Source organism: Mobula birostris, chromosome 12, assembly GCF_030028105.1.
Source record: "Mobula birostris isolate sMobBir1 chromosome 12, sMobBir1.hap1, whole genome shotgun sequence".
In the NCBI taxonomy this organism is placed as follows: Eukaryota; Metazoa; Chordata; class Chondrichthyes; order Myliobatiformes; family Myliobatidae; genus Mobula; species Mobula birostris.
This window is the reverse complement of record NC_092381.1, coordinates 106,941,910-106,959,211: the sequence shown is the minus strand read 5'-3', so window position 1 is coordinate 106,959,211 and position 17,302 is coordinate 106,941,910. Positions and strand designations below refer to the sequence as shown.

At 49.9% G+C, this 17,302-nt stretch overlaps 1 protein-coding gene across 4 annotated transcripts in view; it reads right to left on the bottom strand.

Annotated features, from left to right (window-relative positions):
* Positions 1 to 6,268: 6,268 nt before the first annotated feature.
* The window catches only part of LOC140206164 (E3 SUMO-protein ligase ZBED1-like), a 12,521-nt gene continuing 1,487 nt past the window's right edge, over positions 6,269 to 17,302 (bottom strand). For 2 of the 4 annotated variants that reach the window (XR_011888078.1, XR_011888079.1), the window contains exon 2: positions 14,985 to 15,840. Coding sequence is in view for 1 of the 4 variants with exons in the window: in XM_072274412.1 (XP_072130513.1) it covers positions 7,002 to 8,884; positions 11,271 to 11,367 (1,980 nt within the window). In the remaining 3 variants the exon portion in view is untranslated. Of the gene's footprint in view, positions 8,885 to 11,270; positions 11,407 to 14,984; positions 16,147 to 17,302 lie in introns of those variants that run through there. The other 2 variants (XM_072274412.1, XR_011888080.1) reach the window with 2 other exon arrangements.

Genomic DNA, 17,302 nt, shown 5'->3' with positions numbered 1-17,302 from the left:
AGTTACCAGCAAGACAAGGCAAGGCTTCGGGCGAGGAAACAGAAGGCAGGGGAAGGGATACAAGGAGTAAGGACAAGAACAATCCAGCAGCCGCACCCTGGTCTCTGGAGGTATTTATGCAGCCAGCCCCAATGAGAATCAGCTGACTCAATTAGAGCTCAACAGGAACAAAAACAGGGTAGGCAGGAAAACCTGGAGCAAGGGTCGATGGACCGGACCGTGAACCGGAATGCAGACCTCATGGACCGGACCATGACACCCTTCTCCCATGGGCCACTCTCTTCTCCTATTATAACCATATAACAATTACAGCACGGAAACAGGCCATCTCGGCCCTTCTAGTCCATGCCGAACTCTTACCCTCACCTAGTCCCACCGACCTGCACTCAGCCCATAACCCTCCATTCCTTTCCTGTCCATATAGCTGTCCAATTTAACTTTAAACAACAACATCGAACCTGCCTCAACCACTTCGGCTGGAAGCTCGTTCCACAGGGCTACCACTCTCTGAGTAAAGAGGTTTCCCCTCACGTTACCCCTAAACTTTTGCCCTTCAACTCTCATGTCCTCTTGTTTGAATCTCTCCCACTCTCAATCGAAAAAGCCTAACCACGTCAACTCTATCTATCCCCCTCATAATTTTAAGTACCTCTATCAAGTCCCCCCTCAACCTTCTACGTTCCAAAGAATAAAGACCCAACTTGTTCAACCTTTCTCTGTAACTTAGGTGATGAAACCCAGGTAACATTCTAGTAAATCTTCTCTGTACTCTCTCTATTTTGTTGACATCTTTCCTATAATTCGGTGACCAAAACTGTACACACCAATGCCTTGTACAATTTCAACATTACATCCCAACTCCTATACTCAATGCTCTGATTAATAAAGGCCAGCATACCGAAAGCTTTCTTCCCCACCCTATCCACATGAGATTCCACCTTCAGGGAACTATGCACCATTATTCCTAGATCCCTCTGTTCCACAGCATTCTTCAATGCCCTATCATTTACCATGTATGTCCTATTTTGATTAGTCCTACCAAAATGTAGCACCTCACATTTATCAGCATTAAACTCCATCTTCCATCTTTCAGCCCACTCTTCTAACTGGCCTAAATCTTTCTGCAAGCTTTGAAAACCTACTTCATTATCCACAACTCCACCTATCTTAGTATCATCTGCAGACTTACTCATCCAATTTACCACCCCTTCATCCAGATCATTAATGTATATGACAAATAACATTGGACCCAGTACAGATCCCTGACGCACACCACTAGTCACCGACCTCCAATCTGACAAACAGTTATCCATCACCACTCTCTAGCGTCTCCCATCCAGCCACTGCTGAATCCATTTTACTACTTCAATATTAATACCTAACGATTGAACCTTCCTAACCAACCTTCCATGTGGGACCCTGTCAAAGGCCTTACTGAAGTCCATATAGACAACATCCACCACTTTACCCTCGTCAACTTTCCTAGTAACCTCTTCAAAAAATTCAATAAGATTTGTCAAACATGACCTTCCATGCACAAATCCATGTTGACTGTTCCTAATCAGGCCCTGTCTATCCAGATAATTATATATACCATCTCTAAGAATACTTTCCATCAATGTACCCACCACTGACATCAAACTCACAGGCCGATGATTGCTAGATTTACTCTTAGAACCCTTTTTAAACGATGGAACATGAGCAATACGCCAATCTTCCGGCACCATCCCCATTTCTAATGACATTTGAAATATTTCTGTCAGAGCCCCTGCTATTTCCACACTAACTTCCCTCAAGGTCCTAGGGAATATCCTGTCAGGACCCAGAGACTTATCCACTTTTATATTCCTTCAAAGCTCCAGTACCTCCTCTTCTTTAATCATCATAGTTTCCATAACTTCCCTACCTTTTTCCCTTACCTTACACAATTCAATATCCTTCTCCTTAGTGAATACTGAAGAAAAGAAATTTTTCAGAATCTTCCCCCATCCCTTTTGGCTCCACACATAGCTGTCCACTCTGATTCTCTAAGGGACCAATTTTATCCCTCACTATCCTTTTGCTATTAATATAATTGTAGAAACCCTTGGGATTTATTTTCACCTTACTTGCCAAAGCAACCTCATATCTTCTTTTAGCTTTTCTAATTTCTTTCTTAAGATTTTTTTTATATTCTTTATATTCCTTGAGCACCTCATTTACTCCATTCTGCCTCTATTTATTGTATATGTCTCTCTTTTTTTGAACCAAGTTTCCAATATCCCTTGAAAACCATGGCTCTCTCAAACTTTTAACCTTTCCTTTCACCCTAACAGGAACATAAAGATTCTGTACCCTCAGAATTTCACCTTTAAATGAGCTCCATTTCTCTATTACATTCTTTCTACATATCAGATTCTTTCTTCTCCATCCCTTGACCTTTCCCACCCACCTGCCCTCACCAGCTAGCCTCTTTCCTTTCTCCCACCCCACCACTTTATTCAGGAGTCTTCCCCCTTCCATCTCTGTCCTGAAGAAGGGTCTCAGCCTGAAACTTTGACTGTTTATTCATTTCCATAGATGCTGCCTGACCTGCTGAGTTCTTCCGGCATTTTGTATGAGTTGCTCTTCCAGATTATGCATTATTTTTAAACCCCAGTCGTCTTCTCCTCCACTTTTCCATACATCTTCAACTTCCTGAAGGAATCCGAAGCAGGTTTATTATCACTGACATATATACCAGGTGCCATGGAATCAGCAGTGCAATACATTAAAAACTGGAAATTACAATTAGAAATCTATATAAAAAGTAAATTAAATAATTAGTGTAAAAAGCACGTGAGTGAGTGAGGTAGTGTACATGGTTTCATTGTCCATTTAGGAATCTGGTGGCAGAAAGGAGAAGCTGTTCCTAAAATGTTGAATGTGTGTCTTCAGCCTCCTGTACCTCCTCTTGAACGGAAGAGGTCATGTCCTATGAGTACATAAACACACTATTTATTTGTTGTTAATATTTATTATAATTCACTGCAAATTTTAGATACTGTATTTCATTGTATGGGTGACGGGGTGGAGATACATCTCTACCAAAGGAGGTGTAAGGTTCTCCTTCCCTCCACTAGCCTGCAGGTCACCCTTGGGCAAGGTGTAGCACCTGCTTAGTAGCACCCCTTCCCCGATTAGGGTCACTTGAAACCACGGGAGCAGGTGGTGGACGGTCGTATGAGCAGCCTGTGCATATCACAAGTCCTGGTGAGGTGACCACTGACACCAGATAGACAATCTCTGAAGAGTATTGATAATGACTGGGGTCACCCGTCTTGTAAAGACACTGCCCAGAAGAAGGCAAAGGCAAACCACTTCTGTAGTATGAGGTTGGGTGGGAATAGAATGTGAGGCCATGGGTTAGGGTGAAAGGTTTAAGGGGAATTTTTTCACTCACAGGGTGGTGAGAGTTGCCAGCGGTGGTGGATAAGGGTTTGATTTCAACTGTTCAGAGAAATGTTGATAGGTATGTGGGTAGGAGGGACATGGTGCGGGTTCAGTTCGATGGGACTAGCAGAGTAATAGTTCGGTGAAATAAGCCAAAATGAGGCCACCCTTAGGGTGCGGAGCAACATCTTCTGTCTTCGTGGCCTCCAGACTGGTGGCATGAATATTCATTTCTCCTTCTGGTGGTAAAAAAATTCCCTCCCACTCCCCTCTTTTTCTATCCCCCATTCTGGCCTCTTACCTCTTCTCACCTGCCTATCTATCGCTTCCTCCTGGTGCCCCTCCTCATTCCCTTTCTCTTATGGTTCATTCTCCTCTCCTATCCGATTCCTCCCTCTCTAGCCCTTTTCCTTTCCTACCCACCCAGCTTCACCTATCACCTTCCACCTAGCCTCCTTCCCCTCCCCCACCATTTCATTCCGGTGTCTTCCCCCTTCCTTCTCGGTCCTGAAGAAGTGTCTTGGCCAGAAACATCGACTGTATTCATTTCCATAGATACTGCCTGACTTGCTGAGTTCCTCCAACATTTTGTGTGTATTGCTTTGGATTTCCAGCACCTGCAGATTTTCTTGTGTTCATAGTTCCGGACGGACTAGATGGGCCAAAGGGCCTGTTTCTGTGCTGTAGTTTTCCACGACATGACATGGTAACGTGAGGGAATTTATGGCAAAAGGGAGACCAGGAGGTGTGGAACAATAGGTTTATATTTGAAGCTAATAGGTTGATCAAAGGATATATGGAGAGACTTCATGTCATTACAGCATTTAAAATACGATGGAGGAATTAGGCCAACCAGTGCCTTGTGCCTCCTCTGCCTTTCAGCAGGACTATGGCTGACCTTTCCCACGGACGATCCGAAGTCCGGTTGCGAGGAGGGTTGGGCACGGGGCTAGCTACTCCATCCCATAAAAACCCACAGTTACCAAAGCTCTGCATGAGAGAGGAAGGACCGGCTACACCTGGGGACAGCTTGAGAGACTGGTGTACGACAGAGGACTCCGGTGAGCTGCTGTTGGCAGTCTCTGCCCCAGTAGGGCTGGCGGACCTAAGCAAGATTGATGGAGCTTTGATCTACACACCTCTTTGCTTCACCATTAGCAGAAGCAATGAAAGGTATGTGTACAACACTTGTTAGATCCCAACCTGACGATTGTGTACAGATGGTTTTGTTGTAGTTACAGGAGAGATGGAAAGGGCACAGAGATTTATGAGGATGTTACCAGGAGGCCAGAGAGATTGGCGGGACCTACTCTCCTTAGCCAAGCAGAAGGAGAGAGGAAATATTTTCTTATCCAGAGAGTGGTGGGAGGCTTGAATCTTTCATCACTGTACCTGGATGTGGGCTTGTATAGCTGTGATCTGCCGGCTGTGAGCCTCATCCACATTTTTCAGATCCAACTTCAATACTGCCTCGTTAGCTTCAAATGCTTTGGGACCTCTCAAAAGTCTTTCTTTAAATGAACTCAGCTGCAGCGGTTGAAGAACACCTGGCTGACCACGACACCCGTCTTTACAAGTACACCTGAGTGGATCTCCAGGCTTGGGAGACCTCGGACTGCGTCTGAAAATCACCTCTCAGAGTGTGACATTACACAAGGTCAAACAGATTCCAGATTGTTTAATGTCATTTCCAGTGCACAAGTGTAAAGGAGAACAAAATAATTGTTACTCCAGATCCGATGCAGCACAAAAGAAACACAATGAGATAACACACTAATAAAAAAACACAATAAATATAAATGTATAAGATAGCTTATATACACAGATTGATTGTATGTCCATAAAGTGACACTAGGCACGGGAGTGGTGACTGAGAGAAAATGGTGTTTGGGAAGACTGTAATCAAAAGAGATGCAGGTACTGGAATCTGGAGCAAGGCTTGGCCCGCTGGAGGAACTTGGATTGCCTGCTGCAAGGTCAAGCACCCTGTCCAGACGTTGACCTGGCTGGGCTTGAGCACACTGCAGCCGGTGGGATCTTCTTGTTTATCACAATAGCACACAACACCACAAAAGCGACCTCACTAGTTGCCAGGTGCAGCGAGACACCAACAGGAGACCCTGGTGCTGTAAAAATGCAGCTTCTCACTGACATTAATGCAAAGACGTTCACAGCGAAGGGCATCTTTTTTGCAACAAGATATTTTTCTGCGTCAGCAACTGAGATTTGAGCCACAGTGTTGCTCTGAGTCAGTGGGCTGCAGATTTAATCCAGCAGCTTGGCATCACCTACAGACCCACCCAGCCCTGGTGCAGTCCTGAGGGAATGCCACCCTGCCAGGGGAGGCCCTTAACCTTCAGTCTCCAGAGCTGGTGGAAGTTCCCCAGGGCACCCTGGGTTGACACCTTAATCGCCATTACCGTAAGCTGATGATATGGCCCTTGCACACAGATTGGACTCAGCAAGTCCTGTGATGGTGATGAAATGCAAAAGTTCACTTGCTCCAAAATGTTTCAGGTGAAGCTGCTTTCTCCCAGCCTATCAGAATCACAACCCAATCCCCTTCCGTTCTATCTGCCTATCACCCTCTCCCCTGGAACCACTGACCACCTGCACACACTCTCCCTACCCCTTCCCCCAGCAATCTCCCCTCCATCTGAAAAAGGGTCTCGGCTTGAAAAATCAGCTGTCCATGTTCCTCCACAGAAGCCATCCGACAGACTGAATTCCTCCAGGTTTCTGGGAGCTCAAAATGGGCAGGCTCCCCCCCACCAATAAAATGGGACAGGCTCCCCCACTTCCCTCCACCCTCCCTGCTAATAAGTCTGCTCCCCTCACACCTTCCCACTGCCCCCAATCTCTGCAGGATCCCACACCCATCCTCTCTGCTGGAACACCACCTCACCTGCCTCTTCCTTGGGATCTTCTTTCCCCCCGAGATCCCCGTTCTCCAGGCCAGCCTTTCAGGGACCCTCTGTCGCTGTTCCGCTGTGCAGGAATCTTCGGTCAATGGCCGGCTATTCCGGGACCCCCTGTCATTGCCCCACTGAGCAGGGACCCTTGACCAACGGCCAGCCATTCCGGGACCCCCGGTCATCGCCCCACTGAGCAGGGACCCTTGACCAACGGCCAGCCATTCCGGGACCCCCGGTCATCGCCCCACTGAGCAGGGACCCTTGACCAACGGCTAGCCATTCCAGGACCCTCAGTCACTGCCCCAGTCTCTCAGGGTTTCTCCTCCTCCCCCCCTGAACCCAACAAATGACCACAAATTGGGGAAACACAAGGGTACAACAGGGAGAGCGTCGCCACACGGTGCCAGGGACTGGGATTCAATATGGAGCGCACATGTTCTCCCTGGGTGCTGGTGTGTGGGGTCCCCCATGACTTCTGGCTTCCTGACAACATGCAGGGTTCAAGAATGGTCGTCCCTCCCCCCATGTGTGGGTCCGGGGTAGATTTTGGGCTCTGTGTGTGAATGGCTGGATGCCAGTCAGTACAGACTCTGTGAGCCTGGCTCCCTGCTGCTTCCCTCTCCGGGAGATGTATGTGGGGCAGGAGCGGGTGGGGTGGAGGCAGGACAGGCCCCATCACTTCAGCGATTCGATGTAATCGAAGTTCTGGTGCAAGAAGATGATCCGGTTGATGTCCTCGGGAGACAGTGCCGCCCTGGTGTCGTCCGGCAGCCGGCCGGAGGCGAGGAACGGCCGGCCGGCAGTGGCGGGCACGGCCAGGTAGCGACGGGCTAGGCTGGCGAGGGCGGGGAAGCGGTGTGCGTTGTCCCGCCACCACTGGAACGGGTCCGTGTGGCGCTTGCGGAGGGGCTCGGCCAGATAGCTCTCCATCTGCTGGTGGAGCTCCGGAAGGCGGTCCACCGGGTCCTCGCCAAACAGGAGATCGTACTCGCTGGGCTTGGGCTCGGCCGAGGCCCGCTCGCCCTCCGAGGAGGTGCTGGGCGAGCGCGGCTCCGGGAGCGCGGCGGAGAGCAGCGCCTTCACCCGGCGCTGCACCTGCTCCCGGGACCGGGCGCTCAGGAAGCGCAGGTCTTTGAAGCGGGGGTCCAGGAAGGAGGCGAGGACGGCGGGGTTGTCCGCCAGCTCCTCGTCATGCTGCAGGCGCCAGCGCTGGCTGATCTCAGAGCGGATCCGGGCGCAGACGGCGCCGCAGGCCGAGCTGGCCTCGACCGGCTGCTGCCCGAGGGCGGCCAACACCCCGTGCAAGCAAGGCAGCAGGGAGGAGACGGAGGCGTTCTGCGGCTCGCCCAGAAAGCACAGGGCCACCTTGAGGGGCTTCAGAATGGGCAGCAGGTTGCGCATAAGCTCCCACTGGCCATCGGAGAGGTCGGGCACCGTTGGCTCCCCACCCTCCCACTCCTCCTCCTGTTGCAGAGCCTCCCTGAGCGCCCAGCGTGTGTCCAGCAGCCGCCGGCACATGTCGAAGGTGGTGTCCCAGTGGCACGGGGTGTCGAGCAGCAGGGCTGGGCCCGGGGCCTCGGCGCTGCCCTCGGCCAGCCGGTCGTCGAGGCGGGCAGTGGCCCGCGGGTCTTGTTGGAAGTGAGCGACGAGGCGGCGGGCCGACAGCAGGGCGTCCTGCACCGCCTCCGTCCGCAGCCCCTGCTTGATGCACTGCTGCAGCGTGCGGGCGGCGCAGGAGAGGTGCGGGCAGTTGTCGGCCGGCCGCTCCCCGGCCCCGCCGCCGTCGCGCACCACGCAGCTCACCGCCTGCCACGGCACGCCCAGGTCGCCGAGGGCCGAGCGCAGCAGCTCCCGGCTGCCCGTGGCCGCGGGCCCGGTGCTCAGCACGCAGCGCGCCGGCCTCCAGCGGCCGTCGATGAAGTGCGCCGACACGGTCAGGTAGGCCCGCCGAGCCGGGGTGCTCCAGCCGTGCGTGGAAAGGGCCATGCAGGGCACGGCGCGAAGCTGGTGGGCCAGCCGCAGCTTGCACAGCGTGTACCTGTGGCGCAGGTGAGCGGCCAGCTGCGTCCCCGACGGCAGCCGGTAGCTGGGCTCCAGGAAGCCCAGCAGCCGCCTGAAGCCCTGGTCGGTGACCAGCGAGAGCGGCTGCAGGTCCCGGAACACCATCCCGGTGATCAGGTCGTCGATCGCCTCGTCCCGCTTCTCGACCGCCATCTCCGCGCCGTGGACCGCCATCTTCTTCAGTTCGGGCTCCTGGCCCATGGACTCCGAGGACGAGGAGCCCTCGTCGGGGAAGGGGCGCCCCTCCGCGTCGCCGAGGTGGTGCTTGCGCCGCAGGTGCTCCCGCAGGCTGGCCGTGCTGTTGTGGTAACAGAGCTGCTTGCGACACAGGCTGCACTCCACGCAGCGCTCGTTCAGCCTCCGGAAGAAATCCCAGGCCTGCGCCCAGTCCTGGCCGCCGCCGCCCGCGGGCAGCGCCCGCTTCGTCTTCAGCTCGGCCGCCCTGCGCCTTCCGCCGCTGCCCAGCGGGTAGGAGCGCAGCGCCATGGAAATATCGTCTGCCGGGGACGGGGAGGGGCAGGAGGTAGGTAGGTTAGAGGGTGCAGGTGGAGGTGAGGGAGGGAGGGTCAAGGGAGTGAGGGGAAACGAGGGAGAGTGAGGGGGTGAGAGAAGGGGAGAGAGTGGGGGAGGGAGAAAGGGAGAGAGAAGGAGAGAGAGAGAGGGATGAGTGGGGGAGAGAGAAGGGGAGAGAGTGAGGGGGAAAGTGGGGGGAGAGAGAGTGGAAGAGAGATTTCAAGTTCAGATTCAAGTTTAGTTATCATTTAATCATACACATGATCATAGCTAAATGAAATACGTTACTATAGGGCCAAGGCAAAACAGAGAACCAACATAAAGCACATACAGTTACTGTCGCAGATAAACATAGTTATAACACAAAAGTCTCGCCCAAGTCCCTGAGTGTCATGATGATAGCCTGGAGCCAATTTTCTGCAAGAACAAGCCTGCAGCAGTTCCTCATCTCGCACAAGTGCCAGCCGCATACAAATGCGTTCCAGCTTGTCTGCCGAGCGAACACTGGAGGGCAGCACCCATGGTAGTGATCAGCAGCCAACCTCGCACTCTTGCTGTGTATCAGCCTCCCACCTGTGATATTGGCTCAGCTCAGATTATCTCGTGGGAGTGGAGCTTGTCCCCAGCCTGACTTGCCACGATCTCGCTCTTTAACGGCTCCCATTCACTCACTGTCTCAATAACCTTGTCTGCAGCAAATCCTCTGTCAGAGACCATGAGATACAGCAGCAGAATTAGGCCATTTGGCCCATAGATTCTGCTCTGCCATTTCATCACAGCTGATCCATTTTCCTCTCAACCCCAATCTGCTGCCTTCTCCCCGTAACCTCTGACACCTTTACAAATCAAGAACTTGTCAAACTCTGCTTAAATATACCCAATGTTATGGCCTCCACAGCTGCCTGTGGCAATGAATAACACAGGTTCACCACTCTCTGGCTAAGGAAATTCCTTCTCATTTCTGTTCTAAATGGATGTTCTTCTGTTCTGAGGCTGTGCCCTCTGGTCCTCAACTCCCCTGCCATACGAAACATCCTCTCCACATGCACTCCATTGAGGCCTTTCAACGTTCAATAGGTTTCAAAGAGATCGCCCCCCCCCCGCCACTCTTCTGAACTCCAGTGCATACAGGAACACAGCCATTAAACACTCCTCCTCCATTAACCCTTTCATTTTTGGATGTCTCCTCAACATCCTCCCTTCATAAGATCCTTTTCTGATTCAGGTCCTTTGAGTTGACATGTTAACTCCATTTCACTCCCTGTTTCCTACAACTGATGCTGCCCTCACTAGCAACTCCTTCATTTCTCAGACATGCGGGCTCACCCCACCTTCCTGCTACTGTAACAGAGATAGAGTTCCTCTTGTCTTTGCCTACCACCCCATGAGATACCACAACCAACACGTCATCCTCCGCATCTCCAAAGGGATCCGACCACTAAACACATCTTGACCTCTGCCCCTCTCTGCTTTCTGCAGGATTGCTCCCTCCACAATTCCCTTGTTCATCTGTCCCTCCCCACTAATCTCCCCCTGGCAATTATCCCTGCAACTGGCTAAGTGCCTCACCTCCCTCACCCCCATTCAGGCCTCCAAACAGCCCTTCCAGATGAGGCAACACTTCACCTGCGAATCTGTTGGGGTCATCTATTCTGTCTGGTGCTCCTGATGTGGCCTCCTCTACACTGGTGAAACTCTTCGGAAATTGGGGAGACCACTTTGCTGAGCACCTCCGCTATATCCACCAAAAGCGTAACTTCCCGGTGGCCAAACATTTTAATTCCTAATCTCATTCCCATTCCAACATGTCGGTCTGTGATCTCTCTTGTTCCGCGATGAGGCCCCCCTCAGGGTGAAGGAGCAACACCTTATGGGTGGCCTCCAAACCGATGACATGTATATAGATTTCTCTCCCTCTCCTCTTCTTCTGTTCCCCACTCTGGCCTTTCAGCTCTCCTCACCTGCCTATCACCTCCCCGTGGGTCCCCTCCTCCGTCCCTTTCTCCAATGGTCCACTTTCCTCTTCCATCAGATTCCCTCCTCTCCAGCCCTTTACCTTTCCCACCCACCTGGCTTCATCTATCACCTTCTGGCTAGCCTCCTTTCCCTCCTCCTACCTTCTTATTTCTGTCACCTTCCTCTTTCCTCCTCAGTCCTGAAGAAGGGTCTGGGCCCAAAACGTTGCCTGTTTATTCCTTTCCACAGATGCTGCCTGACCTGCTGAGTTCCTCCAGTACTTTGTGTGTGTTGCTTCTCTCTCCAGATTGAACCTGACCTGCTGCAGAATACCTTAGCCTCCTTGCAGTGTTCTGAGGGGCCCTGAGTGCTGCCTAGGGTTAACGTAACAGGATACAGTGAGCCACGCTGTACCTTCGGTTACTGGAGGGTAGGTGTCACCATCTCCCAGGGCGGAGTGCCGTTCCAGTTCCTCACCTTCCTCGAGCTGGGCTGCACACTCCCGCAACATGTTGGAAATCCTCTTACTGCTCTGCGAGGTGTGGGATGCCTGGGGAGAATGAATGAAAGAAGATCAGTCCTTCCCTTGCAGGCCCGGCCCTGGGACAGGGTAAGGAGCAGCATTGTGTCTGTGCATAGCGGAGGTGAGAGTTGGGATTAAGTTGCCTACACAGACTGGAGGGCGTCAAATTGACCATCAGCTGAGCTCCATGCATCATTAGAATTGGCGTAAATTAGAACTTGGAGTAAAATAACACCACAGTCTTTCCCCAACTGGGTTGAGGGTTTTACAGGTGTTCTGCCCTTCGGGAAATTCACTTATGTTTTTCTATGTGATTGAATACATTCAGCTTTTATATTAATGAGCAGTTTCTGATCTGTATTAGGTCACTTTCTGTGCAGAGAGGAAAGTACATTAGCTGGCAGAAAGCCAGAGGTTTATGTTAGGCGCAAAAGAAGTTTCTATCTGAAGCCACCCTGCTGTCTCCCCAGCAGAAGCATTGCTTGTAAGTAGATGTTATATTGTTTAGAAGTTAATGTAAATGTATCAATAAGATTTTGCTGAAATAGAATAGGTGTGTACTGGCTGCTCATAAGACCATCCACCACCTGCTCCCATGGCTTCACGGGACCCTGATTGGGGAGGCTAAGCAGGTGCTACACCTTGCCCAAGGGTGACCTGCAGGTTAGTTGAGGGAAGGAGCACCTTACATCTCCCTTGGTAGAGATGTATCTCCACCCCGCCACCCTAATGTGGTTGAGAGCGATAATTAATCAGACATGATGGAATGATGGAGCAGACTCACTGAATTGAATGACCCAATTCTGCTCCCATGTCTCATGCTTTGAAAAAAAAAACACTTTCAAGTTGTGCCAAACTAACTAAGGATCAACTTTATTCATCCAATCCCTACTAACCGCCTGTTACGTCAGTGGCGTTTAGGGCCGTAGTGAAGGCCCTCCATGTCTGTCTGTATAGAAGGTTTCTTCATTGCTGTTTCTGTAACAATTTTATTTGACCAGTCAGGGTTGTTGGCCCGGAGCTGAACACCAGAACCTGGAGGACTGGTGAACCACTCTTAGTCTGGCCTCTACCCTTTGACTTGTTTGGCGTGGGTGACCCTACCAAGAGCCAAAACATAAAGCCCTGACTCCAGACAACATAGTTCTCTGGGGCATCGAGGCATACCAGCCTCCAAACTACGGCTAGGTTATGGTCCTCTTGGGGAATTCATCATGTCTCTTTACATTAGGAATTTGCTGTGATGTGTTGGTTAGGGTGCGACATGCAACCAAGAACAAAATTCAACAGTTATAAGAAAAAGGATTTAAATTAAAAAAATAAACACGTTAAAGCATGGAATAAAATGTACACAAATACATAAATGTAAACAACATTATAAGGGAGATTTGAAGTGTTTACAGTGCACTGCAGTGACAGTAATATAGTTCATGATACCTAACTAAATGAATCCCTTCTGTCTGCACATGATCCATATCAGAATCTGGTTTACTATCACCAGCATGTCGTGAAATTTGTTAACTTTGCCGCAGCAGTTCAATGCAATACATGATCATATAGAAAAAACTGTGAATTTCAGTAAGTATATAGATATATAAAATAGATAAATAAGTGGCGTAAAAATAGAAATAAAAAGGTAGTGAGGTGGTGTTCATGGGCTCATTGTCCATTCAGAAATCTGATGGCAGAGGGGAAGAAGCTGTTCCTGAATCGTTGAGTGTGTGCCTTCAGGCGTCTGTACCTCCATCTTGGTGGTAAGTGAGAAGAGAGCATGAACTGGGTGATGGGGGTCCTTAATGATGGTGGCCGCCTTTTTGAGGCATCGCTCCTTGAAGATGTCCTGGATGTTACAGAGGCCCGTGCCCATGATGGAGCTGACTGAGTTTACAACTCATTTTGATCCTGTGCAGTAGCCCCCTCCCCCAATACCAGTCATGACGCAGCCAGTTAGAATGCTATTCACAGTGCATCTGTAGAAATTTGTGATAAATCTGTCTTCGCTACATATTTGGGTGTTTCTAAGAACATTTTAAAAGTTTCTATTGTACCTACCTCCACCACCACGCCTGGTACCTACAGTACCACTGTGTAAAAAAAATTTTGTGCATCTCCCTCTCTCACCTTAAATGCATGGTCATAGGGGACTACAGTGCAGAAACAGGCCCTTTGGCCCATCTAGATCGTGCCGCACTGGTTTTCTATCTACCCGCTCTGCACCATAGCCTCCCATACCCCTCCTATCCATGACCCTGACTAAACTTCTCTTAAATGTTGCAATCAAACCCGTATCCCACCACGTCCGCTGGCAGCTCATTCCACACTCACACCACCCTCTGAGTGAAGACATTCCCCTCATGTTCCCCTTATGTATTTCACCTTTCACCCTGAACCTATGACCTCTGGTTCTAGTCTCACACAGTGTAAGGGGGAAAGCCTGCAAGCATCTACCCTGTTACAGAATCCTGAGAAAAAAATACTGTCTACTCGATATATCAACGTCTCTAATAATCTTATGAACTTCTATCAGGTCTCCTCTCAACCCTGGCTCTCCAGAGAAGACCCACAAATTTGTCCAACCTCATACCTCCTAATCCAGGCAGCATCCTGGTAAACCTCATCTGAACCCTCTCTGAGGCCTCCACACTTTTCCTGTACTGGGGTGACCAGAACTGGATGCAATACTCCAGGTATTGGGTGATGGACAGGGTGGAGATACGTCCCTACTAAAGGAGGTGTAAGGCGCTCCTTCCTTCCACTAGCATGCAGGTCACCTGTCTTGTAAAGACACTACCCAGATGAAGGCAATGGAAAACCACTTCTGTGGAAAAATTTGCCAAGAAGCATCACGACCACGATCATACGACACAGCTTGTAATGATGATGTCACGTGGCATGGCCCATAAAGATGATGATGATGCGTAAACAAAGACAGACAAACAACCAGTGTGTAAAAGAAGGCAAATAAGAAATAAGTAAATAATACTGAGAACGTGAGTTGTGGAATCCTCGTAAAATGAGTCTCTACGTTGTAGAATCAGTTCAGTGTTGTGGTGAGTGAAGTTATCCACACTGGTTCAGGAGCCTGATGGTTGTGGGGTAATAACTGTTCCTGAACCTGGTGGTGTGGGACCTGAGGCTCCTGTACCTTTTTCCTGAGGGCAGCTGTGAGAAGAGAGCATGTCCTGGGTGGTGGGGGTCCCTGATGATGGATACTACTTTCTTGTGGCAGCACTCTGATCATTAAGGACCCCCATCATAGGAAACTAAGTACCCCCTCCTTTTCTGATATCAGCCCATGAGGTGCCCAAACCAGTTACATACATCCAGTTCTTTAGCCAGGGAGTGGTGAATCTGTGGAATTCATTGCTGCAGGTGGCTGTGGAGGCAAAGTCTTTATGTATATTTAAGGCAGAGGATGATAGATTCTTGATTGATCAGGGCATGAAGGGACTCAGGGAGAAGGCAGGAGACAGGGGCTGAGAGGGAAAAAGGATCAGCCATTATGGAATGGCAAAGCAGACTTGATGGGCCAAAAGGCCTAATTCCTCTCCTATATCTTATGATCCGCAGTTCACATGTTTATATTTGGGGTAAAGACTCACAGTACACGTATGATCCACTGTACACATGTTTATACTGGGAATAAAGACTCACAGTACACGTATGATCCACTGTACACATGTTTATACTGGGAATAAAGACTCACAGTACATGTATGATCCACTGTACACATGTTTATACTGGGAATAAAGACACAGTACACGTATGATCCACTGTACACATGTTTATACTGGGAATAAAGACTCACAGTACACGTATGATCCACTGTACACATGTTTATACTGGGAATAAAGACTCACAGTACACGTATGATCCACTGTACACGTTTATACTGGGAATAATGACTCACAGTACATGTATGATCCACTGTACACATGTTTATACTGGGAATAAAGACTCACAGTACACGTATGATCCACTGTACACATGTTTATACTGGGAATAAAGACTCACAGTACACGTATGATCCACAGTACACATGTTTATACTGGGAATAAAGACTCACAGTACACGTATGATCCACAGTACACGTGTTTATATCTGGAATAAAGACTCACAGTACATGTATGATGCACAGTTCACATTTATACTTGGAATAAAGACTCACAGAGCTATCAATGCCAATAAGTTCAGTGATCTTCGGACACCTCTCCTTCACACCGACAGTCTTCTCTGCCGTGCTGTGGGCGGCGGGCAGCTCACCACGATCGCCCTCCTCTGTGAAGTGGATGTGATGATTCCGTTGCAGGTGTAACCGCAGCACCGTGCTGCTGCCGGAACACACCAGCTGGGCGCCACACACGTTGCAGATGATGGCTTTGTCGTCCCTCCGCGTCACGTACTTCCAGACCTCGCCGACGCGGGGCATGGCTCTCCACCTGCGACTCCGCGGTCATGTCACTGAAAGAGGGTGATGACATCACACTCCTGCGAATGCCCGACCACAGCACAGACCTCCAGCCAGCACCTCGCCTCAGCATTCCCACTTCCCTCCATTCTCTTCTGCCACATTCCCTCCATCCACCTCCCTCTTTCTGGAGGCCATCTTGGAGCTAGAGGCCTGTGTAAGCGCACATGGGTGGGATGGAGGAACAGGGTTTTCTTTGTGCTTGTTGTGTTCTGCCGAGCATCGTGGCATGCTGTGTTGGAGCTGGAACGTGTGGCGACACTTGTGGGCTGCCCCCAGCCTGTTCTTGCCTGTGTTGGCTGTGAACACAAACGACGCACTTCACAGCAACACCCACAAAATGCTGGAGGGACTCAACAGGTCAGGCAGCATCTGTGGAAAACAGTAAACAGGCCGAGACCCTTCAGCGGGGCTGGCAAGGAAGGGGGAAGATGCCAGAATAAAAAGCTGCAGGGAAGGAGAAGATGAAGCCATGATAGGCAAAGGGCTGGAAGAGGAAGAATCTGATGGAAGAGATTGGACCATAGGAGAAAGGGAAGGAGGAAGGGACCCAGGGGGAAGTAAAAGGCAGGTGAGAAGAGATAAAAGGTCAGAGTGGGGAATAGGAGAGGGGGGAGAATTTGTTCAGCGGAAGGGGAAATCGATGTTCATGCCATCAGGTTGGAGGCTACCCACATGGAATACAAGGTGTTTCCCCTTCACCCTGAGGGTGGCCTCATTATATCACTCTATGTTCCAATGCATGTGTGATAAATAAATGAATCTGAACCTTTCTTCTGATCTGTCTTAGCTCAGTCTTTTTATCCATCCTACTTGATCATTCCCTGGACCTCTCAATCTCTCATCTTCCTTCCTCATCGTCTTCCCACTACCCTCATCCCTCCTCCACTAACCCTACCTTATTCCCTCCATTTCTCCCTATTCCCCTCAGCTGCCTACTTCATTGTACACCCCTCATTCCATCCCCCTTTACCTCCCACCACTCCATCTCTCTGTTCTTGTTACCTCTCTTTCACTGTCCCATTCCCTCATTTTTATCCATCTTTCTCATTCCCCTCATCCACACTTTTCATTCCACGCCCCCCCCCCAAGTTAGGGTGCATTCTGGAGATATAGGATATAGCAAATATTAATTTTCACAGCAACCAGTATCAGATCTGAATGTGGATTGTAGATTGAATTTAAAATGCAGCTCGGGAAACACCCTAATGACCTGACATGTCCATATTTGCATGAATGCAGCTCAGAGACAACAATAATTAACTTTCATTTTGGGTGTGTTGGTGTGAAGATCTAGGTACATATTTGAAAAGTTACATGTAACTTATGAATACTGTACAGTGTAGCTATAGAAATTTACCTGTTACCTTTGTCCTTTAACATATAAAAATGTGCTGTGTTGTTGGGTCTGGGAGTCTCTCGAGTGCCTCCAAAGGCTGTCAGCTTGTGTGTGTG